This window comes from Convolutriloba macropyga, chromosome 7 (genome assembly GCF_964194025.1).
Source record: "Convolutriloba macropyga chromosome 7, txConMacr16.3, whole genome shotgun sequence".
In the NCBI taxonomy this organism is placed as follows: Eukaryota; Metazoa; Xenacoelomorpha; order Acoela; family Convolutidae; genus Convolutriloba; species Convolutriloba macropyga.
The window spans coordinates 20,922,074-20,948,143 of NC_134474.1; the positions used below are offsets into that span (position 1 = coordinate 20,922,074).

A 26,070-nucleotide genomic window follows, 5' to 3' on the forward strand; every position below is an offset into this window, starting at 1 on the left:
GTTTACGTTTTTGTACAGTATACCTTTTACTCGTTACTTGGCTCTTTCTGTGTAGACTGATATCTTTATTTTCAACTTAATGGTGTGAGATGTTTCAACTTAATTCTTCGCCTCAAAAAGCGCTTTTACATATTTTCAAAAAATTATGCCATTCTTGCTAGCCATGTCTCACAAATGGCCCAGAAAAAAAAGCAGCTTCCTTATTAGGAACTTTACGAATTCATGAGTGTGAAGAACAAGGACGTTTAAACTACCCATCTACTTCCCTAGCTTAACACAATAATGGTAACTTCAGGGCCCGATGCGAACCAAGCTGAGGGTCTGAACAAAGTTTTGGTTCTACTTTCGTCTGGCCAGTGCCCAATTTTGCTTGGTTCGGTCTGTCCGCTACCAAATTTTGATTGGTTCGGCCTTGCGACTACCAAACTTCTGCCTGGCAATTCCCAAATTTTGGTCTGGGCAATACCCAATTTCAGCCTGGCGAATACCCAATTTCATTCTGGTCTGCCTGGCCAAATAGTTGTTAGCCATTCACGTTTGAGAAAACTTAACTTAAAATTTGTGCACATTTCTGAATGTTAACTTGCATCTATAATATGGCTCTGAAAGAGTAATTTAACTCAATGTAAACCCTGAGACTTACCGTTTTTTTTTCTTCAAGAGCTGGAAATTTTGGACATCTGACAAAATAATTTGTCAATACATTGAGTTAAACGAAAAAACAACTGGAAGTCTTTGAAAAAAGATCGAAGCTAAAGCACGCCTGGGAACCCAACTTACCATCAATCAATCAATGAGCACAATTTATTCCTTTTGAAATATCGAATTCACGAACTCATCAATTACACGTAAAGAATCAAAGGAAGATCCGGAACACTTCCGAAAGGTGAGAACAGATGACAAACTTTAAAGGCTGCTGGTAAGATTGTCCATTCGTTGAATTTTCATGGAGACAAAGGTGAAGCGATTCAACGAATGGTTGTTGATAGTAAAGTCCAATTAGAGAAAAAATACCGGATAACCTTAAACCTCAGAGGACAACAATGAGCCAGAATTGATAAACATAAACCGACTAATGACGGAAGAATTGCTCACGAACGACAGGCGAGGCAATTTAATTCAGGGGCTGTAGCCTAGATTGATTTTTCTTTATGGATGCAAAAAATTTTAATCACGCCGGGATTCGAACCATGGACCTCCCGATCCCGAAGCACTGCCCACTCGTCAATCAGGCCATGCTTTTTGCTATGCTGCAATCGATTCTATATTACCAAAAAGCTTTACTTCAGAGTGAGAACAATAGATCACTCAAAAAAGAACGAAAGCGTGAAAAAGTCACTTCAGAAGTCGAAGAATTTTCTAGAAGAAAAGCGCAAAAACGGTCAAGCGAAAAAAGACTATTACAACAATTGCTACGAACTTCGTTCGAGAACAATTAAAAACATAGCCGGCAGATTGCCGGAAAACAGCCGCGATAGACGCTTGTGGCCTTATATGAATTGAAACAACTAAAGAAACACAAGATAGGCAGATTGACCAAAAGTCCTTTAGTAGACCACTAGATTTTTTGGGTTAGATGCGTACTGTCATTTTTATGATACACAAACAGTCTATAAGGAAAAAGCCCCAAGAGAGCAAAGACTAATACTCAAGAATTAGGGCATATAAGTTTGGCACTACTTAGATGCACAATATTGATCTTTAACAAGTAGAGGTTCATAAAATTTAAAGTTCCATAAGTGAGTTCAGAAGTCATTTTTTAGTGAAGTAAAAGCAGAAATGACGTCACGCAGACAAATTTTGAACTGCAAAGCAGTAGAAGTCATTGAAAAAGTCAGGGTAAGACGAAACAAAAATCTGTTAGACAAAGTAAAAAAAATATAGCAGGACAAATCCTGACGTACAATTCAAAGAATTTTCATTGACTAAACAAAAAACTAGACCTAGAACGGACTATCAGTGAATTGCGAAAACCATTTCTAAAAAAATCAGATGAAAAAAAAAAACCAAAAAAAATCAATGTCAAAATACCGCTAGCGAGAACAAAAAAACACTAGCGAGAAATGTAAATTTGATTCTAACAAAAAACTAGGCATAGAATGAACTATGAAATGATTGTGAAAACCATTTAGAAATATCCGATCCAAAAAAATGAAAAACAGTAAAAACCAAAGTGAAATTACCGCATGTGAACAAAAAACCACTAGCAAGAAAGCGAATGTTTGTTCAAACACCGTTTTCTCACTGTAATTTAAAATTAGAGCGAAAAAATATCACGCAGCAAAAACCATTCGCTTTTTCGTTCCATTTCCTGTTTTGGCGTGATCAAAATCACTACTCCAATTTGACTTCAAAAAATCATGAAAATGTGTGAACAGATCTTAAAAAAAAAGACAGCGCCCCAATACAATTCAAATTCTTTGAATTGTAAAAAAAATAGGAGCGCAATGATAGCCGACTGGAATTGCTGACGCGACTATTAAAAATCAATAAAACGTAAAAAGTCAAAGCTTAACCAAATAAACTCGTCTGAAAACATTTGAAAAAACAATTATGCAATAAAGACAGTTAATGAACTAGAAAAAACCGTCAAAAACGTCAATACAGAAGAATGAGACTTAATTAGTCTAAATTTCAACGAAATTGCTTGATATACTAATTCCAATCAAATTACGGTAAACTCATTTGGTCAACAAAACATGGGAAACAATTTTACTTGACAAAGAAAATCTGACATCACGAAATTATCGCTGTCTGCGTATCAAAAACCAGACATTTCTTTCTTTAACTGAACACAGCCGACTAACGTCGGACTAAATGCTCTCAGACGACTGGTGGGAGCTCGAATGTTTTGAAGCCAGCTCCAGTGGGGGGTAGTAACTAACCACTAACAAAATTTAAAGTTAAAAAACTCCAATTTGGGCGCCCTTTTCATTTGACGTTTTTAAGTTAACTGCCGCCACTTGAGTTCAGCTGCAGACAATTGTAAATGCTAGGGAAATTAAAATCACACAGAACCAAAATATCACTTAAAAACTAAAACGTTTAAGTGAAAATTCTGCATAAAAAAGCCCGACACGTTTACAATAATTGCTTCAGCTTAAATCCAAAAGTTCTACTTTTTTTAAAATAAAAACCACCAATAAGAACTTGAACAGCAACGTTCATTGAAATACTAACAGAAATTCCACAGCAGTGAAACAAACAGATAAGCTTAAATCTGACTTTTACAAAGCGTTTTTTACGAGACAGTTAAAGATCAATTTATTTTTTCAGTAAACAATTTAAAAACATTATAAAAGCCAAGACCCAGAACACCTCTAGCTCATACGGGTGTCCAAGCAACGGCTGATGAAAGAGTACTTTTTCAGGATTCTAGAGCCAATGAAAAAAAAGACAAAAGTTAATTACAGATTCCGCCAGAAATTTCCTGAGTAAATGAAGCTTTCTGTAAACTGCCGCCACTGCGCAGTTCAGCTTTTCAACATTGTGAACGGGAAAACATAGTTGGCACAAAACGCAGCGTTCAGGGCGTAAAAGTCACTTGAAAAGTCAAAATGGTCAGCAAACAGATTGCATAATAAAGACACGTCTACAATAATGGCTTCAAACTTCGTTCGAGAGCAATTAATAAAATATTGAAAATCTTTGCATAACAAAACACTTGAACAGGTTTTTCAAACAATTAGTGCCACTACTATCAACCATGTCTCACAAATTGTCCAGGAAATAGCAGCTTCGAGAGCAATTAATAAAATATTGAAAATCTTTGCATAACAAAACACTTGAACAGGTTTTTCAAACAATTAATGCCACTACTATCAACCAAGTCTCACAAATTGTCCAAGAAAGCAGCTTCCTTATTAGGACTTTTCTGAGCACCTGACAGCTTCAGTATCAATTTAGATCCAACGAAAAGCAGAGAAAAATTGTATACAGGATCCATCAAAAAATTCCTGAAAAAAAAACATTCTCTTGCAAAACTGATCCTAGTAAAACTGATCCAACAGCAGACCCCATTTATTATCAGAAAAGCATTTGGGATTCAAGGTCTTGAACGGAAATGAGGATACAGAAGAGGCAAAATCAACAAATGAAAGAGTACTGAAAATAAAATTCTTAAAAATGTCAAGTTCTTTACAGCCAACATATCTAAAATCCATAAAATTGAACGATATATAAGCATATAAATCGGCAGATTTTTCCGAATTTACAAACGGTAGAAAACTGAAAGTTAAGGACGAGGATTGGGTATAGGAATTCAGAAATGTGAGATTAGATTGAAACTACAGAAACTTGACAATATAAGTCGGCATCTTTGCAACTTTTTTTTAAAAAACCTTTCTGCAAACGAATCACCAACATTATACCAAAATGGATCGACTTGCGCCAAAAAACGCCAGCATAGAACATGCGTGGCATGACTCCCATTTGGACGTAAGCAATTAAATCAATGGCCCTTAAACTGATACAAAAGCGTCAAAAGAATCATAACCAAATAAAATCGGGCGAATTGCTCTCGCCCGATTTTATTAAGCTGCAACTTAGAGAGGCTAACTTAAACTTAATTGAAGAGGGGGAAGATTCGCGAATGCACAAAAGGCCTCGAAAAGCTTACCAACTAATACTGTAGCCTACAATGAACCTAAAAATGAGCTAGAGCTGTTTCAATAGAGAATTGAGATTAAACTAAAATCTGCTTTGAAATGGTGCACGTGAGAAATCGTTTAGCAAAATTTTCTCGCACCTAATTCTCTCGCTCGCTGTTAAAATGTCCACATGAACACTTGAAATCATTCTGACTTCTCTTCTCAAATTTTTTCAGCAATTTCATCTGAACACCCACGTGCGGCATATCTTGTTTCAAAACAATCCAACAAAATGATCGACTAAAGTCACACCTCTTCGAGTCGTAAAAATCACATCACCAAAGGCTTTTCGAGTGTTGAGAAGTGGACGGTACTACGATATCATTACTCAACATCAGCATGCCTGTATGACTGTAAGTGAACTCAACTTGGTTCGCTAAATGACATTGGTTTGTGAATGCATCTTGGTTCGTGAAAAAAATTGAAATGACATTTATTGGTTCAGCACTATATTATACACACACACACACACATATATATATATATATATATATATATATATATATATATATATTAAATGCAATGATTGTTACAATCCACAACAGAGAAGCTACTGGAACTAAAAATTTACATTCACTGTTTAAAACACTTGAGTTCTTTAAAACAAGCTGAATCAACATGATTGCTTAAACAAAGGGCAGCTTTCGCATAGAATTTCAATCTGTAGCAGGTTTACGATAAAATTATATTGGGGACACAAAAATGGTCTGTCAACGCCAGTCGTTAGCTTTCGATTTAGTCAGAAAAGTTAGTATAAAACTGGTTGTTTCATAACTTATTTGGGCTTTTTAAAAAACTGCTTAAGACTTTGAGCAGATTAAGACATTGAGCAGATTGACCAACGTTTTCTATGAAAGAGACATTAAAATAAAATTTTAGCAAATATTGCAAGATGAAAAACCGAAGTACTTCGATTTTTCATTTCGTCAACAAAGTCCATTTTTGCGCGACATTCAGCATGAAACTAGCCATTTATACAGATTACATCTGAAATGCTTGTTTGTTTGCTTGTAAATAAAATATTTGCTTAACTGAGGCCACCATAGAAAGTTCAAGTGAGGTCATCTTCGGCTATTGTGTGCATTGATACTTTCTCAGCCATCACTCCATTTGGGTCGTTCAAGCACATTCTGTTAGAGGTTCGGTCTGTGTGAACTGCAGAACGGCCCTGTCTCATCTTTGGGAGACAGACTGTGGAAAAGTAGGCTATCGCTGTGCCAAGCAAAGCTCCTGGAACATCACTACTACCCTCAATAACAACGCAAATTAACTTTCTGGGCAAAAAATTTAAGGACATTGATTGAAGGAAAAGTTATGAAAAGTAGTTCTGATTAGACACCATGTCTGCTACAGCACAAATATAGGAAAAGTAAAAATGAACAACTAAGAAACCAAAACATAACGGACTAACTTCGGGTAAATTGCTCTCAACCGTATGGCGTCGTCAGTTGCTAGCTACGGTTTAGGGACACTAGCTTTAGCTTAATTGAAGGGGCGTGGTGGAGCGCGGCGGGGGAGGGTACCGGTTCTCCAAAACAAATCATAGAATCGCATACTTAAAAACCACATGAGCTAGGGCAGCTGAAAGTATAATTACTATCCATTTCTATGTATATATAATAACTCAACGTTTAAGATACAATTTTAGATCATAAGGCAAATAAAAAACATGAGAAGGTAACAAGTCCTAAATTGCCTTAAAATAGTAGAATAAAAAGGGTGGTTTCTGAAACTCAAAAACAATGAAATGAAATAGCGAAACCGAAAATGAATTGACGACGTTCTAATAGCAACTCAAATAACTCAAACAATTTGTTTTAAATACAAGAGGCAACGATATAAAAACACGAAAAGCGGCAAACCCAAGATTAAATGAAATTTTCTGAAAAAAAGTGGCGTCAGTCACTTGAATTGGCTACCTTAAAACACTAACAAAAAATTAAAAAGAATCTACAGAATGAAACAAGGAGGCTCGACAATGTGCATACGCACATAATGTTCCATCCCCGCTCATCCACATTCTTGACTTAATCGGCTACCAAAAGACGAACAGACCAAAAACTTTCAGAAACAAGTTGAATGGCCAATAAATCTTGTTGTTATTAGGACTACTAGAAAATACAAAAAAATCAAACAAAAAAATTAATTACGACCAAAAATCGATTTCTATATTTTAAAATCAACAAAATCAAACTCACATCAGATAAAACTTAAACAAAACAGATTAACCTATACTTCATTGAAGAAGATATGGGAGCTGTCCTCAATCGACTGGGAAACAGTTCGGCAAAAGAGCAAAAAAGTGCGAAGTTAAAAAATGTTTATTTTTGAAAACAATTACTTTCAAGGTGATTATTATCATTAGATATTAACTGAAATCACTAAAACGTTCAATTATATTACCATAAAAAGCAATTGCGACCTGTCAATATCTCGTTTACCTCATACGACTACAAAAAGGACAAATACCAGCGAAATTAAAAAGTTCAATTCAACTTTGCGCGAAAAGGCAAAGAAGCCGTTAACAACATAAAATTATCCCTAAGAGCATTAAAAATGTTCAGTTGCACAATATTGCAAAGCCAATGGGACCTAACATTGACGTTATAATTGATAAAAACAGAAAAATCCCAGAAAATGTACAAATATATAAAGCACAATTTTTCTGATTTTTCCTATAATTTTCTATTTTTGGAAACAATTAATTACGAAGTGATTAAAATCCTTAGACATTAGATGAAATCACTAAAATTTTTATTCGTGTACCCATAGGAAGCAATTAAAAACTGTCATTATTCAGTCAGACGACTACAAAAAGGACAAATACCGGCAAAATTAAGACGTTCAATTAAACGCGAAAATGGCAGTGAAGGCATAAACTTATCCCTAAGAGCATTAAAAATGTTCAGTTGCGCAATATTTTGCAGCTGATGGGAACTAGCATAACGTTAGAATTTATAAGGGAAGAAAAATCCTCTAGAATGTACAAACACTATTTCCTAGATAAATCTTTCCATCTAATTTTTCTTATAATTTTCTATTTTTGGAAACAATTAGTTTCAAAGCGATTAAAATCTTTAAATAAGATATGAAATCACTTATATGTTTATTTAGGTCTCCATAGGAAGCAATCGAGAACTACCATTATCCAATGTACGTCATAAGACTACAAAAAAGACAAATACGGGCAAAAACAAAAAAAGTTCATTTAAACTTGCGCGAAAATTGCCGTGTAGGCGTTAAAAACCATACGTTTTTCACGAAGAACATTCCAAACGTTGAGTATTACGATTCTTGCAAAACCAATAGGACCTACTGTTAATGTTACAATTCAAAAAGAAAAGAAAAACCTTTAATTTGTACAAAAACAAAAATCTCAAACAGTATTAAAAACCAGTAGTAGATAAAATCTCTTAGTAACAGTATCAACGAAGCCAAAAAAATGGTTGAAATTAAAACCTGTATAAACAATTAATTACAGCTCACTGGAAACGGTGCGTTAGCTGTCTTTACAGAGACTAAGTTGCAAATCGTCTAAAAAATATTTAAAAAAGGTGAAGCTCAAAAATCTAAATATGTTTTTGAAAAAAAAAAATTTGAAAACTCATAACCGACATACGATTTCAAGAAAAGTAATGTAGTTACTTGCAACACTTCAGGAAGCAAATTGGACCTGTTATCAATGAGACTAAGTCACGAGACTACAAAATAACAACAAATACAGGCAGAAGCCGAAACTTCACAAACGTTTTACGACAGCACACTGCTCAAGGCACTTTATAATTAAAAGGTATTATGAGATGTTACCCAAAAGAACTCTAAATGATCACTTACTTCTCATCTGAATATCAAAGGGTCTTGCTTATAAAAGGACTAAGGAGAAAAGACGACAAAAAGAAACCCGAAAATTGAACAGTAAAAAAATCACGAAATATGTTTAATGAAATTTAATGGTCTTAGTCATCGGTCAAAACATATAACTTACAGAGAAATAAAAGTTTGACCCAAAAAAGCATTGTGACCGCTTATTAGAGAGATTGAGTTACATGGTGGCAAAAATGAGAGCAAACAAGTGTTGAAAAATCTTTTTTTTAAAATTTAACTTGAAAGTCATTAAAACAAATAGCTATAAACTGAAACCTTTAAAGAGGTTCAGTTATACCTTCTCGAAAAGAATTTGAGACATATCATTAACAGTTCTATGTCGTACAAAAACAAAAAGAAAGACAAACACGGGCAAAAAATTAAAAATCCACTAAATTTTGCTAGAGAATTGTGTCTCAGCCCAAAAGCGTAAGTTATTCAACAAAAAAAAATTCAAAAACATGAATACATTCATATACGCCTTTTTCAACGCTGCGAACTTTCCCAACTATGTTTTCCTTCAATTGGAACCGTCAAAAAGCGATAATTCGACAAGGAAACGAAATGAACTTATATAATGTGCAATTATGCTCGAGCATAAAAAAATGAAAACTCGTAGTATCAAAACCAAGAAACCATTAGTTAAACATAAAACCATTACAGACATCAAATTATAATTCACACATGAATTTTCACCTGCTTTTTACTTAGACTACGCCAGAATTTGAGAGAAACGAGAAAAAAAGTGGCAAATTTCAAAAATTCGCCGACATTTTCTTAAAACAAACATATTCAAAGTCATACGAGACATTAGATAGCAAGTGAGATCATTGCGTAGGTTCAATTGCACCTCCTAAAAAACCAATTGATCATTGATTGGCGCAAAATAAGTTAGTGGACTACAGAATTATTACAATTGAAAGCAGGACATAAGAAATCCATACAATTTTATGAAAACAGTTGGTCAGAGCCACAAAACGATGAGCTTAACTCTGAAACCATAATATATGTCTGTTCGACTTCATTTTTTGTTAGTGGTATCTCTTAAGAAATGAGCCCTGATTTGAAATTCTTGTCAGTAATTTGCACAAAACCTATAAAAATGGAAATAATTTGAAAAAAAGCCGGGCCCCATCAAAAATTTCTTTTTACCGTAAGGATCAATGGTGAGATCAAGATCAGACCTCATATTGTTGAGCGTCTAAAAAAACACTCAATTGTTCAAAAGGTTGCGAATTAGATCAATTTTAACCAAAATTTTTTTGTATCAAAAATAATGCATTTTGTATAACTATCGAGTTCAAATTTGCAAATAAACTGGCAAAATTATAATTCCAGAGGTCCCTTAAAACCAATGGGGTTAAAACTAGCTCTTTTTGAGCTTAAGATGTATATGACCGCAGCCTTAAGGTGTCTATTGTTGGCAAAATTAAAGAAAGTGTGCTAAAAACACATTTTATAAACATTTTGACGAAAAAAGTATGACTTTGAGAAATTTAGAATAAATTCTAGCCGAAAAAATTCGGATCGAACAAATCAGAAGATCTTATCTATCTTCAGAGATAAAATCACTACCACTGCCGTTAATAATTTTAATATATTTTTGTAAAATGGATGAAATTTGTTCAAAAATACGGAAAATGTGAACAAAAACAAAGGAACATCGTCTACAATTCAAAAAATTTAAAACCTCGATATCTCCCTGTAAAAAACGAAAATAAAAAAAATCTTTTTAATTCCATATTCTACACTGGACGTGCTTTTTTAATGGTACCCCTCACAACTCTCTACGATGATTATATCGATCAACAAAATTGACTGAACAAAAAAAACCCATTGAATATATAGTTCCTCCCCCCCACTAAAGTGGGTCGGAACAATAACCTTTTGTTGCAGACATGAAACCTAAACTTCGCAATCCGACGTTCTAATAGCTGAAAGAAGATAATACCTCAAACAATTTGTTTTTTATACAAGGGGCAACGTTATAGTAACACGAAAAGCGGCAAAACCCAAGATTTACTGATGTTTTCTGAAAACAAGTGGCGTTAGTCACTTGAATAGGTAACTAAATAATAAAGCCTCAAATTAACCACCTTCCGGCACCACTATTCAGTTAAATAAAACTGCAACAATTTGGATCAAAAATTCATTACTGCGGCTGCTGGTCGAAATAATAAAACCAAAAAAAGTAAAATATTAAATTTTGCACAAGTAAGAGGTGCGGCATCATTATTAGTAGTAATTATAGAATGTACACCTAAATCAAACCAGACCATGCAACATCAGATTTCACGTAAACATTTCCTTTAGGCAAAGAAGCCAAACAGAAATTTAGCATTCAAGATCCTCGTCAAATTTGAGCTTAGATCGCTTGCAGATAAAATTTATACGAAATGGGACTAAGGAAAAGATAATTAGAAGAATTGGTAAAAATGACCGAACATAATTAGAAAGCCCATGGGAGTTTTCAATAAAGAGAAATAAAGACAACGCATTCAGAATGAAAATGCTGTCAAGAACTCGACAATTCAGTTTATTATTGAGGTTAATGTTTCCAAAGTCATTGGTAAGTAACAGCGTATTTAAGCTCCTAAAACTTAACATATTAGGCTTTTTAATGATGCATTCAGACGCCGAAATTATACTCCCTTTCGAGTCGTTAAAACCTTTAAAATACCAATACTCCTTTTCGTGAAGTACAGAGACCATTGGACTAATATAATTGGTACAAACTTCGTTTGACAGCAATTAAAAACTGTGCAAACCTGCAATGACATCAGTATAGTGATGTTTGTTGTCACAAACTCTCGACACTGCAACCAGCACTGCAAATAGGAGAGAGGTAGCCTGGGCTAACGGCAGCAATAGACACTTGGCCAAACACGATCTGAAACATACATTGAGAACATTTGTGAAACAAATTTCAGTTATACCAAACTTATTAATCATATGGCAAAGCTATTTTAGAATCACACGTTGGGGGGGGTATAGCTAGTTTAGAACAGTTATACCAGACTTATTAATCATATGGCACCCATCTATGTCAGAAAACTTTCAACCAATTGTGGTCATAAGCTGTGTGTTTATGTGCGAGCGTCTGTTGGTAAGTGTGAGTAAGGAATAGTCAAAGAAACGAAACCCCCAAACTTCTTATCTGTACCCTGATCGTCAACTAATTTAGCTGACCTGGATAGTGTCTGCTGTAGGTAGATTGCTGTGAATACGAAGATGTAGAATGCACAGCTGGAATGTCCTGATGGGAAGGAGCGACGACTGTCCGCAATTGCATCATGGTCATCCGAAAGACAATCGGCATCTAACAAAGCAAATAAGTCATTCAGATAACATTAACTTTTGAACAATAGTTGAATGAGGGCAGATTTTTTGTTAAAGAGTTTAAAATGAGAGCATAAAGCACTGTAAATTGCAGACAACTGGCATTTAGCTGCAGCAATGAAACTTTCGCAATTAAATCCCGATAAATTTTGCCAATATTCAATCTAAACTTAAAATTATTTAAATAAATCTATTTACTGTCATAGTGCTTCGAGAAACAATTGTGCAAAAATTTGAACTTTGATGCAAAGCTAGAAAGCACTTTAATGCACTGTTTTTGACTGAAATCTGATCGTAAAATTATTTCGGTTCCTAATCAGTTTAGGAGCGCCTAGTACTCGCGACAAGAACTGAGCAACAATTTTTTTTTCAAATTTCTTATTCAAATTAGTTTTATTCTAACATAAAAACATAACCAACTACTGTCGGACAAAATACTCCGCTCTCAAATAACCGCTCTCAAATAACCTAAACTTAAGCCCAGCCGCAGTGCATTGCGTGAAGGGAGAAAGCGAGGGGTCCAAGACGCATAATAACCATATTAATCACACATATTTTTAACTGTTTTATGCAGTCAACATTGCATTAACCTGCACGAGTAATCGCAAAAATTTAAATTGAGGAACAATTTTGTGCCCTTAAAAACCTATTAAATTTCAATTTTTAATCCTATTTTCGATCATCATTTAAACTTTTGCTCTGATAATGAAAAAAACTTCATATCTATATCTTGTCTGAAATTTTGTGTGAGTCACTTTACCCAACATTAACTTAATTAACCAGCATAGAAAATGAAATAAAACACCTCAGAGAGCTAGTTCAAGTTAATTTGCAATAAGCGAAACCATGAAACTATCAATTTTGTGACCGATTTTTAGCTTTCAGCTATAACTTTTCTTGGAGATGCAATATTTTTGAAAAGCAATTTGTATCTTTGAAAATCGAATGTCTTTGAAAATCGAATGAGCAAGGAGTTTCAAAGGATAGACCCCATCAACTCACCGACGAATATATCGGTTGTCAAAATTTACAAAAGAAAACAACCAGGCTAGCATAGACTTATTCGGATCATAAGAGGTCGGAACAAAACAATAATTCGATTGTTTCCTCATATTTATTTTTTCGTTAATACCCAGGAGATATTTTTGCAGTACAGTTCTTGGTTTGTTGAATCAAAGACGGGTCAAAAATTTATTGCGTAACAAGTCATTCTGAGAAAATCAAAAATACATTGCATTGAGTGTTACATTGGCAAAAAAGTTGCATTGGTATTAATAGAACAGATCTGAAATTTCAAAAAGACTAAAAATGTTAAAAAATGTTACAAAAACCATTGAAAAACCTGTTTTGATATCCCTATCTCAACCTCATTGACAACCAGCCAGATTTTTAAAACAATTTCTTATAAAAATTATGTACAATATTAAAAAAATGCACATTTTGTCAAATTATAGCGCCAATGTATTCCAGCAGAATTAATTTATTGAGGAAAATGAAGAAAGGAAAAAATACAGAAAGCAAAGGCGACTTTTCAGCAAACATCTGTTAACATGTACGATGGTTGTCTTTTATTTACCTTCAAAAACAAAAGTCCAAAAGGTATTCGCAGTCTAACAGAAGCCCAACGCATCGTAATAGTTTATCGCCAAGATCCAACTAACTGAGACAAAAACTCGTTTAACTTTTACAGAGTTCGATTTGCTTGAATTGCTCTAGACTGGCGTCTTAAAAACTTTTCTTACATTTAAGATAATTGTCATCACAATCAAAAAGCGAAGTTAGCAAGAGTTTGAAAGTATAAATAAATTTAAAGCATAAAAGTCAACGAACGGCAGATTAAAATAGAATTTTAGAGGGCATGACTACTCTGAGTTTTAGAAGTCATTTAATGACCAGCAAAGATATCTGAATTAAAAATCGGTGTGTGAAAAGTGAGGGCGTACCTACATATATTGGCTTTATTATCCAATGACTTTTGTAGACTTAAATCACCTTCAGAAAAATCGATTCTGAATTCTTATTTTCACATCTCAGCTCAAATTGAAAAATCACTTTCGAAAATCCTCGCATTGAAAACAGTAGCTGAAAAAACCGAGAAAAATAATTAATAAGCAAACTTGATCAAAACTGACAAATTGCTGACAATATAAAAAACTTTCAAAACAAAAAGAAATTCTGATGAAAAACAAAATGAAGATTGTCTTTCAAATATCCGCCACTCTCTGCTGGGTTCTGATTGCCCATGCAGCCGCCTGGACATACGATGGTATGTATACTATTCAATTCAAACTCTAAATAACTTTTGTCAATGCACGGCATTCAAATACAATAAATTTTAAAATAATAATTTAAAGGTTTAAAATTTTTATCTGAATAATACATTTGAACACCACGATTAGAATGGATGAGAATATTGAAAACGCATAACGTCATCCAAGACTATTCCCGTTGAATTTAAAAGCATTATAAATTCTTCCGATCCACATTCAAAGGAGTTTTTAATTAGAAAGTTAAGATTCTTAAGATTACGAAACTTAGGCTTTTATTATATATATGCAAGTTTTTGCCACAATTAGCAACAAATCTCATTTTACCATCAACTGGATTCTTTATTATCTGATTTTGTAAACAATTATTTTGAATTTAAACTTTGCACAAATGCTTTGAAAAACATGTTGGTGAAAATAACCCCCCAATGACATTTCAGACCAGGATGCTTGGGGTGACGATTACCCTGCTTGTAATGGGGATCGACAATCGCCGATCGACATTGTGACTGGAAACACTCAAGCTGACCCTAAATTGGACAGTGGGTTCACTTTCAGCAAGGCCTTCGGAAACAACATTGCTCAGCTCAAGTACAGAAACAACGGACACACTCGTAAGTACTATTCTTCGTCAATTCGTCTTGCTTATCAGAACAAAAAAAAATCAAAACCAATGGTTAGATTGTAGCATATTAACATTCTCAATTTATTCAATTGCATTTCAAAAAGAGCAACAAAACAAAATATTCAGATTTGATTCTAAGATAATAGGCTCGTTTAGATTTTTAACCAATTTCAACTTTCACCATAATACTTTATCAAGAAATTGCAAAAATTCTTTTCTATCGACAAGCTCCAACTAATCATTTACACTATCAATCTTTGAGCGCAAAAATGCTTTTAATTAAAAAGCTAAGAAAAGAAACATGAATAAGAAAACTTCAAATTGTCTCTTAAGAACCTCGAAGGCATCCAAAATAACTTTTTGTGGATTGAAACTCAAACTCAAAGCAGCGATTAATTTCTGATGTTGTGTCTTCAGTGCAAATGGATGAAGAGGATTTTGCGAATTCGGACGTGACTTTGAAGGGGGGAGATCTTCCTATGGACGATAGTGACTACACTTTCCTCCAATTCCACTCTCACTGGGGAAGTGCAACTGAGCCAGGATCAGAGCACACTGTCGATGGCAAACGATTCGATGCTGAGGTAAGTTGAGTATAAATGTTACAGAGATTTTTGATGTCAAAAGTTGAATTCGGGATTTGTATTATTTCGTGAATGGTGTATTTCAGATTCACTTTGTGTTCATGAGCAAAAGTGCGGCTGCAGTCAGCAGTCCCGACTCACTGGCAGTCCTCGGATTCTTCATCGAGGTCAGTAATCATCATGATATTCACAACACAAGTATATTTGTACCCAGACCAACTTAAATACTCAACACTATTTCATAATAGTTCATTACAAGCAACGTAGCTAGCCATGAATGATAGTAGAAGAGCGAACAACAACAGCACATATTGTATAATATCTTTAGAATACTATTTGCAAACATATTTTTGCAAAGTCTATTCTGTTGTTTATTGTAATTTGAATAAGACTTATTAATATAAAATTGACAACATTAGTGATGATCAAACATCCGATAATCCTGTCTGTTTTAGATCGCAGAGGACCCCAACTTCGTGCATGGTGGTCAATGGGATAAACTGTTCTCAACTATCACTTCAAACAACCTCATCAACGAAGGTGAGTACTACAAAAGCAAACGACACTCCAAGTTTTGCTACTGGTTCCCTCCCCTATTAGATTATGATCACCTGTGACTCGCTAGTACCACCTCTCATCAAAAAGATGAACAACTGGTCAATCAAAAAATACCTAAAAATATCACGTGGTATTTCCAGGAGCAAACACCACCGACTTCAGTGGTACCTTGGCCATCTCTGACCTGATCCCGGTCTACTTCCGGAACCTCGTGAAGAACTTCTACCACTACAACGGATCTCTCACCACCCCTCCATGCTTAGAAGTGGTCAACTGGTATGTCTTCGAGCAACCCATCCAAGTCAGCCAAGCACAGGTTAATTGCAATTAATTTAGCTCTTTTGTCCCATGGTCTATTGTCGAATAGATAGGCCTAAGAGGGCTTGGAATAAAGGCACGTGATTGTTCAACGTAAACTAAGCTAGAAATAAGAAAGCCTAGAAGAACAAGAGAGAACTAGAGGGCTATTTATTCTATACTGACGTTTCTATTCCGAGCGTTCTTTCTGGGAATAATTTATCAGTTCGAAATCTGAGAGAAGCAAATAACAGAAACTTCATTTTTCATTTCAGTACAACAAATTTCTCGAGGCAAGATTCAGCTACGGCGAGGACAAGGTAATGGAGAAGAACTACAGAGATGTTCAATCAATCAACGGTCGACAAGTGTACAGGACCTCACTTGCATCTGTCAACAGCAAACAACCCGACTGGACTTACGACAGTACGTATACCAACAACAAACTCACATAATTCATCCACTTTAGATAGAAAACCCAATGCAAAATGGTTCAAATCTACAATCAGTAAGAACAGCCGTTCAAAACTTTCATTAATGTAGCCATGATATCGGATTAAATTTCTAAGCGATGACATTACGCAGTTTAATTTACTAAGTATTTACTTTATGCTTGGAATGAATCAAATTATGAAATTCGGAATCTGAATTCTAAAATTTGTGAATCTGAAACTCGGAATCTCTAATTTTTTAAATCTTCAAAATTATTTTGAGGCTATTTGATGGAAATTAGAACATAATAGATTAAATGAATCTTATATGTGGCTTTCATTTTCAGACCAAGCGTCCTGGGGAGACAAGTACCCTGCATGCAATGGTCAGAGCCAGTCTCCAATTGACATTGACACAGACAAGACTGTACACGATGCTGCTCTCGACACTGGATTCACTTTCGCATCTGCCATGGGAATTGCCATCCCATTCCTCCGACTCATGAACAAGGGATACACATGTAAGTTATAAATGTTAAATGCGTTTCCTTCAATCAATGATGTATTACAAAAAAATGGCAAAAATATTTAAAAAAATCTTCAGTAGCACAGAAAAACTTATGCTCGTAGATAAAAACTTAAGTTATCTTTCGGTTTCGCGATTGAATACAATACTAAATGGGAGTAAACATTTTACAACGTTCGAAAAAATGACAAATTACTATCTGTTAAAGGGCAAATGACCGACCAAGACATGCAGCTGCACCTTTTGTCTGACAACATGATCACAAGTGGACCTTCTCTGAAGGGAGGCAGGAATGACTACAGCTTCTGGCAATTCCACTACCACTGGGGAACCAGAGACCAGCCTGGATCCGAGCACACCATCAATGGAGTCCAGTACCCAGCTGAGGTAAGAAATTTAAGACAGACTACTACTTCCAGATGGTACACAAGCCTAGAGCATATCTCTGGTAACTATCTAATTGCACACCTTTATGAGAATCCTTGGACTCACGTGGTCTTCGAAAGCTGAACAAAACCCTAATGTGACTCTTCCGAACTTAAAGTGAGAAAGGGCTAGTTTAATAAACAAGTTTTGTGTTGCAGGTCCACTTCGTGTTCAGGAGCAAAAGTGCAGCTCTTACAGATGCTGGATCATTGACTGTTCTTGGATTCATGATTGACGTTAGTGCTACAGTTCACTTTAATTTCAGTCCTACTTCACTCAGTTATAACTGAAAAGACCTATCACAAATGTCGATATAAAGCTCAGGTTCCAAAAACCATAACGTTTAACCAAATGAAAAAGCTCAAAACAATTCAGCGAAGTAATGATCGATCGGTAAAGTTCACTTCAGGTAAAACAAGATAACTACTTTAACATTAACTAATAAATTTCTTCCTTAGGTCTATGACGGTGAGGGATTCCAACACGGGGGAGAGTTCGGTAACATTCTAGAAGCCATTACTAAGCTCAAATACAAAGGTAAAGACTAAATTAATTAATTCCAGAAATGGTCAAACTGATCTTTGAAACTACCAAGAAAGAAAGAATTCATATATTCGAAGCCAATAAACAATATATCAAAACAGGACCATTCGGTTCTCTTAGCTCTGCCCTCATCAACACTTTCTTCAAACTGTAATGAAAACTTATTCCATACCCTATCCAGCACTCCAAAAAACCTTGCATCAGACTAAAATGGTTCATTTTTGAAAATTTAGACAACTTGGAGGAATACGTCAACTCAATTTCGATTTCGGACCTGATCCCACTATACAATCCTGAATTCATGTCTAAGTTCTACCACTACGATGGATCCCTCACCACCCCTCCATGCATTGAGGTAGTCAACTGGTTCGTCTTCCAGGAACCCATTTACATCAGCCAAGCACAGGTACGCATATGCCCCTTTTTTCATACCACTCTTTTTCACATACCACTCCCTCAAGTATTGCTACTTAGATTAAAATTTATCTAATCAAACGCATATGGATAAATTAATTTGAGTATAAGTAAATTCATTGAGTATAAGTAAAGAACCCGTTAACGCAAAACTACCCAGGAACGCAAATCATACAATTTGAACTAAGAAATGAAAACAAAGCAGTGACAAAACTTCACCTAATTTAAAGTCTTTTGTTATTTTTGTCTCGTGATAATAAAAGAGTTCGAGTTAAATTGCGAGCGACACATATACCCTTGTAACTTAAACAATTAGGCCACTACTTTTCTAAAAATAGACCAATAATCACTTGCTATTCTTTTCAGTACGACAACTTCCTGGAAGGCTACGACTTCGAGGGTAACACGATGAAGAACACGTACAGGGTAGTGCAGCCCCTGAATGAACGAACTGTCTACAGAAGCCTCAAAGCCAGCAACTCAATCTTGGCTCATCTCTCAATCCACACTGTCATCATCGCTGCCTTCATCGCGCTCTTCATGTATTAAAGAAAGCGTAGAAATCGGCTGAACAAACAACTCTTTTATTGTTACTATTTATAAACTTAGCCCTTGTGCAATTATTTTTTATAAGATAACTCTCTTTTATACCCATTTAACTCACACCAACTATTTAGATGTAAATATGTTAAAAGAGTTTTTTAAATATTAAAAAATGTACAAATATATATAACCGGAAATTTTTGTCACAATAAATTTTTTTTTGTAATAAAAATTCAATCATAGCTCATATTTTCCAAGTGCAACAGCAATCAAAGCAATCAAGAACTAATATCATCAAACATACAACTGAAGTGGCAAAATTAGCATCCCATCTAGAACAAGAGTAAATGAGTGGCTAAAATTGGAATAAAACATATTTATTTTTCTGTTGCACAAGTACAACCAAGCATTGAAAACAAAAACCATTAACGTCCAATAAAATGCTATTGAACAACAGATGTGAGATGGATTGTTTTATAACTGATATAGTTTTGAACGCATAAAGCTTACGATTGACTGTGTTACAGCTATACAAACAACTAATTTAAAACATACAAGCAGATTGTCAGAAAATAGCCATGATAGCTTTGTAGATCTGCAGTAGTAAAAGTAGTAAAAAACAAACAAAAAGAAATTATTTCTTTTCATTAAATACTTAAAATGTTATCGCTTTGAATCACAATATGTATAACTTATTGCTGCTTATATTAGCTGCTCGTAAACAACCTTCAATTATTCAATTAGAGTAACCCATTATCACTTGACCTTATAGCCTTGAATTAAAGTAACGAAAAGTCTATTTGAGTGGAGAAGTCATTTTTGAGAAAGAGTAAGAAAACTCGCTCCGCTAAGAGTGAAAAAGGACGCACGCAATTCATTCTAAATTGGATGAGCGAAGAAACAAAAGGCAGATTTGAAGTGATTGTGATATCATATGTTTATAACAAAAACCTTGACTACGAAATAAAAACAAACATAACAGGACCAGTCCTGAATTACAATTTAAAGAATTGAAACAACTGAAGAGAACACTATCAGTCGCCTTAAAAGAACAGCATCTGATAACAAACAAATCGAATACTATGAATTCAACGAAAGTAAACAAAACACTACAACGGTAGAAAAATTAAATTTATATATTTTCGAAAAATTTGTTAATTAAAGTCATTTATTTTCTAGCAACGACAACCTCAAAAGACTTCTTTTGGAAACAATTGTTATTGAAGTTATTTTTTTTCCAAAAACGTCAGCTGCACAACAAGATCTCTACACAACAGAATTTTAGACAGCAGACATCAAGTTTGTTAAAATCCACTAGAGACATTTAAACGATTAAAACAAACAAAATTAGTCAAAAAGCAATTTATACAAACTTCATTCAAAATAAGTGGAATCAAAGTCAACGAAACATGCAAATCAGATTTGAACTCTTCGGCATCTACTACACTATCTAACAATAGAGGCAACTATCAATCAATATATCAACGTTAATAAAACAATTGGGGGATCACGCAACAAAAGTAGTGCCAAACGCAGGCAACAATCAAAAATTCAAAAAAATGGATGAAAACAAATGCGAAACAAAGTCACGCTCAATTGAAACAATGTCACGCTTTCAATCTAGTGGCTTTTCGCTCTCTTACTACTCAATCGTGACTAAAATCATTAATGAAACTTGATTTCTCATTGAGAAAAGTTGAAAAAAGTGTGAACAGATCTTAAAAACAAAGCCAACACATTGACGGAATAGCTGAGAAAAACTTCCGTGCCGTATGATAGAGATAGAATCAGTTACATATATAAGTTCAAAAAGTTATCGACGCCACCCAAATAGCTATGAAAAAAATATTTACAGATAAGTTAACAAAGCTTGCTAAAATTCACTTCGCAGAAGCCTTTTTATTAGGGACCGTTATAACACATGAGTTTCTTTCACCTTAAACTATTTCAAATTAAACGTAAGTTTTGAAGTGCAAAAAATTTTTTTCAGTTAGTTGAGTCGCATATGATTAAAATCTAATCACAAAAAAGACCAAAAGACTGTTGCCAGAGAGTAGAAAATGACGTCACGCACTCAAGCGAGGAAGAAGTTATTCAAAAAAATGTGACTTTTTCAGCTTTGCTGCGTAATAAAATGTTTAGAGCAAAGAGCGTCAGCACACGAAAGAAAGCACATAGCCGGAAGAATTCCGGAAGCGAGTCGAAGCTTCAGAACAATCAACACGGCAACTGCCGCCGAAACAAATATTTTGTCCATTAACATTTATTCTTTACCTCATCAGCTTGTATTACAACATTTGTAACAACTTACCCCTGTCCTAACAAGTAAGATTTCAGCAGTGATAGTATTGAAACAATCCAACAAAGAAAATCACGACATCATCAATAAACTATACAAAAGAAGCCGCAAATAATTAAATCTTAAATCATAGTTTTGACCGGAAAAATCTACAGCAAAATCTAGACACTGCAAAAATTTGTTTTATTAGAAGCATATCTGGTGATGTTGAAAATGGGCCACAGTTCGTATGATGGACAATAACTAAACAAAAACAAAAAAAGACACACTGAGAAAGCGTAAGACAGATAATATTCTTGGATCCTGAACTGAATTATTCAAAAAAATTTCAGGACTGATCAATAAGCTAATGTTTATAGTTGGCGTCACAGCAGTTAGGAAAAAAGAACAAGCTATAAATCTCTCTTCCTAAAAATATAAGAGACAAAACGTATTTGAACAATTGCAAAACTTGTATCATGTAAGGAACCGAATAATCAAAAGGAGAAAAATGTTTTTGCAAAGAAAAAACATATGACCAAAACCCAGCCCAAAAAATATTTGGAGAAACAAAATATCTGTCAAAATAAAAACGTTCTAAAAGTTTCGAAACAAAAACATTTTGCGATAAATGTTGTCAATATATTGTTAAACCTACGGCTATGAAATACTTAATTGAATTTCAAAGACTTAGAACCAGAAACTTGGTTAGTTATTGATAGCACGAATTTAATATACGTGACATCTCACAGGAAGACTTTCCAGTAATTAAAACCAAAAACCAAAGAAAAAACTCAAATTGCACTTAAAACGCAAAATCAGATTAGAATGCGTACACTTTTCAAAATTCCATAGTTGATAGGAGTCCAATGCACGTTCCCTTATACACTGTTTTGTTCTAAAAAACAAAAAATGCCCGCTCAAAACTCCAAAACAAAATTCATCAAAAAAAATCCAAAAATTAACTAAAAAATTGAGATTTATAACCCCGTTTTGCACCTGTAACGCTTTATTAAGGTCTTTGTTTTATCAATTACAGAAAAACATCTTAATGCATTACCGGTCGAAAAAACGGCTAAAAACGGTTATGTATAGGCGCTATCCTCTCAAAAACACTTTTAAACACTTTTAAAAGTCATTAACGGAACAACGCATGATCAAAAAACTTTCCGAACAAATATTTTACACGACAATTTACTCACTTTCGCATTTAGATCAAAACGCTGTTTGAACAAATAGCACTTCCAGTAAAAAAACAGCCCGAAAAATTCCGAAAACTACTCAAAGTAGAAAATTGACCATACTCATTGACTTATTGAACACCCTAACTAGTTACGATTTTTAAATAACAACAGAAATAATTACAAGAAATCTAACTGACAAAAATTTAGTTGCACTCAAAAAAAATTGTTGGCAAAAACTACTAAGACCTTGTCATCCAAGTAGCAAACTTTTACTTTTGATAGACAATCTAGCAAAATGGGTTCATAAAGAGAAAACAGAGGAAACGTGAAAAGAAATGACGAAAGACCTAATCGAAAAAATATTCTGTGGAAAAAGATCTACAAAAATGCAATTTTCCAACCATTATTCTGAAAAAAAATTGCATCTTCTAGTATACCAGTCAGCCACAAGATGCTTGTCAGAGAAACATTAAACAGTAATTAAAACATGCAAATACAAAACCTGAAAATTTGGAAATTTGAACAATTTATTTCGGTGAAGTGCCATGTCTACTTCTCAAAAATAACTCAATTGCAGCACAACTTGTAGAAAGGCTATGATTACGTATTGACCGAGTAATACTACATCAAGAAAAATAAAATCTGAGGAAATAGACAAAAAACAAAAAAAAACAGAAGTCGGTTAAACACTTGTTCAAATTTACTTAATTTTCTTCAGCAAAAACAACTTAAAATAAAATTTAATTAATTTGAAAGACCACTAAAACTCTAAGAACAACTAATTTCAACCCAAATTCAGTGAAGAATGATTAAGTATAGAGAAACTGCTAAGAAAAACATGGCATAATGGTAAAAATAGCTGAAAATTGAATCTGAAATTTTAATATTTGCTTCAGAAGGTCAAAAATGACTCCAAGCACACTAACACTAGACTAGATAAATGAGAGACTTTTGACTGAAAAAATTGGAGTTAAAACTAAAAAAGTGCTTCGGAAAGGCCGAAAATGATATAAAAATTTTGCTCGCTTAAAGAAAAATTTTCTGGACCTGATTTTCTAGCTCTCTCAAAGAACGACATGAACAAAAAACCACTCTCTTCTCTCTGCTCTTCAATTCGCTCCGCCGTTTGACCTAAACACTTAGATTTCAGATTGCACGCGCGGCATAGACTTTGGCATCCTAATTTAAATACACTCGATCAAATAAATTATCGATCAAAAAAGACGCTCCACCAATACTCCTCCTCGAGACGTTAAAAACCGCAAACGCCGCAACATAGCGACGCTCATCTTACAGCTTCGCAGCTATAAAAAAGACAGCGAGAAAGCCACACCCCCCCCCCCCCCCGATATCGCTTTTGCGGCTAATAAAAAATGAAACTATTTCAGTGCATTTTTCAAGGAGCTTTGACAAGTAGCTGTCAGCAATCGAGTTCAGCATATACCAACACTATTCGAATGCAATCGATTGTTCACTCAGGACCAATTCCTTTTTAAACTAAAAAACCAAAATTCATTCACTTGAACTTCAATATTATTAATATTATCATTAATATCTATTTTATTTTTACGACTAGAAACCACGAGGGATCATACATACCACCGAAACACAAATTTTACACATTTGTGTTATATATGGAAATTATTCAAAGAGTAGTCGCAATGAATTCGTCATATGCACGAGTTGTTTTTATAAAACTTATGGTCGATGAACACAAAAATGCATTTGAGCACTGGGTAGGCATTGTGTCTCAGATCAACATTACACGTTAACTGACTTGGTAGTCTCAGTACTCTATCTGTATTTTGGGACGATGTTACAGTATCTTTTATGATATCTAGCTTTTCTCGTATAGAGACCATTAGAGATTCGGCGACATCAATGATTTTCAGAACAATGACCCGCTTGAAGGGGCTATCGTTAAAGGGTTTAGAAGAAACATTGGCAATCGAAAAGCACTGAGCAAAAGGCCCGCCTTATTTATGCTTTGGGTAGGCAGTTTTCGCTGAGTGAACATAGAACTACACAGAGCTAGGACTTATTTAATAATTGAAAGTGCGAAAATGTTTACCAGTACTGCGGTTAGCCAGCAGGTGAATCTTGATAATCAATTTGATTATTGAAAAGAGCGGCATCGACTGAATTTTTTTCGACGTACGCATCTGGGATGGGCAGTGGAGTAATTTTTACGAATGATTTTGAGTTTTTAAAAAAGAAAGGTCGGCAGTATAATTTGGTGAAGTGCTGAACTTCCATTGTGAATCACTTACGTAATACATACAACTGTGTCAATGCTGAGCCCTCCGACAAATTAGAACTCTTGCAAGCAGCTGGATCACAGACAGATACAAAATTGGGCCTCAATCTACCCGCAGCATGCTTGACGATGTTAGTCAAGAGTCCGGAGACATAGAAGCCGAACAGGAAGTTAGTCACACTGTAGTAATAAGTTGACAGGAATTGGTTGATCTGGATTCTATGCACGGCTTCATCCGCTTCGTTGTTTCGCTGTCAAAATGGAAAATATAAATAGACAATGTAAAATACAGTCCAAATGTTAAATGCTTTTTATCAGTTATTAATCAAAATGACAAAACGCATATAATTTGCCTGTTTGCCAGCATTATAGTTTGCCAGCATTATTCTAACAATTTAAATTTGATACTAGAGCGATTACAAATCCAGTGTTATTGCAGGATAAATAGGTTACGGAAATGGCTTCCAAACTTCCCTTTAAACTTAAAATCAAAACCAAAAACGAACAGAAAAGGTAGAGAAACGAAAGACGTAGAGAAACCATAAATTGTGCGTTTTATACCATTCTGGTTGAAGGTTGACAGTAGTAATATGCGAGCAAAGCTGGGGGGGGGGGGTAAAAAGACGTACCCATGTATAAAGATTACGTATAGCCCATTTTCCCTCAAATCCCAAAGACGTACCTCACAGCATGATACCCAAGCTGTTCACACGAGGGGATTAGCAAGATAATCCCTTGATATTAAATTAGTAAGGTCATTTACCTTTTCCCATATTACACTTTAATAATGTAAATTTCCAAAAGTGTACCTCACAGCATGACACCCAAGCTGTTCACACGAGGGGATTAGCAAGATAATCCCTTGATATTAAATTAGTAAGGTCATTTACCTTTTCCCATATTACACTTTAATAATGTAAATTTCCAAAAGTGTACCTCACAGCGTGACACCCAAGGTGTTCACACGAGGGGGATTAGCAAGATAGTGCCTTAACAACAAATCAGTAAGGTCATTGACACCCTACCATATTACACTTTAATGATGTAAACTTCCAAAGACGTACCTCACAGCATGATACCCAAGCTGTTCACACGAAGGGGATTAGCATGACAGTGCCTTAACATCGAATCAGTAAGGTCATTGACCCCCTACCATATTACACTTTAATAATGTAAATTTCCAAAAACGAACCTCACAGCATGATACCCAAGCTGTTCACGCGAGGGGGATTAGCAAGATAATCCCTTAATATTAAATTAGTAAGGCCATTTACCTATTCCCATA

General features: G+C 34.7%; 2 protein-coding genes across 3 annotated transcripts in view; one reads left to right on the plus strand and one right to left on the minus strand.

Moving 5' to 3' along the window:
• Positions 1 to 5,070: 5,070 nt before the first annotated feature.
• The window catches only part of LOC142342696 (phospholipid phosphatase 1-like), a 518,061-nt gene continuing 497,061 nt past the window's right edge, over positions 5,071 to 26,070 (minus strand). For both annotated transcript variants that reach the window (XM_075394194.1, XM_075394193.1), the window contains exons 5-8: positions 24,799 to 25,036; positions 11,703 to 11,832; positions 11,282 to 11,403; positions 5,071 to 5,879 (exon numbers count right to left, since the gene is read on the minus strand). In XM_075394194.1, the coding sequence (XP_075250309.1) occupies positions 5,701 to 5,879; positions 11,282 to 11,403; positions 11,703 to 11,832; positions 24,799 to 25,036 (669 nt within the window). In that variant the 3' untranslated portion in view covers positions 5,071 to 5,700. The remainder of the gene's footprint in view (positions 5,880 to 11,281; positions 11,404 to 11,702; positions 11,833 to 24,798; positions 25,037 to 26,070) is intronic.
• LOC142342693 (uncharacterized) lies at positions 13,901 to 19,308 on the plus strand. Its single transcript, XM_075394187.1, has 13 exons — positions 13,901 to 14,118; positions 14,560 to 14,733; positions 15,162 to 15,328; positions 15,415 to 15,495; positions 15,784 to 15,868; positions 16,027 to 16,202; positions 16,459 to 16,609; positions 16,962 to 17,135; positions 17,349 to 17,527; positions 17,725 to 17,802; positions 18,025 to 18,103; positions 18,343 to 18,515; positions 18,890 to 19,308. The coding sequence occupies exons 1-13, from the start codon at positions 14,031 to 14,033 to the stop codon at positions 19,070 to 19,072; spliced, it is 1,788 nt and encodes a 595-aa protein (XP_075250302.1). The 5' UTR covers positions 13,901 to 14,030; the 3' UTR covers positions 19,073 to 19,308.

Coding starts and splice junctions, on each gene's coding strand:
- LOC142342693 (XM_075394187.1), top strand. CDS start 14,031: ATGAAAAACAAAATGAAGATTGTCTTTCAAATATCCGCCACTCTCTGC. Junction 14,119..14,559: donor AGCCGCCTGGACATACGATG/GTATGTATACTA, acceptor ATGACATTTCAG/ACCAGGATGCTTGGGGTGAC. Junction 15,329..15,414: donor GCAAACGATTCGATGCTGAG/GTAAGTTGAGTA, acceptor GGTGTATTTCAG/ATTCACTTTGTGTTCATGAG.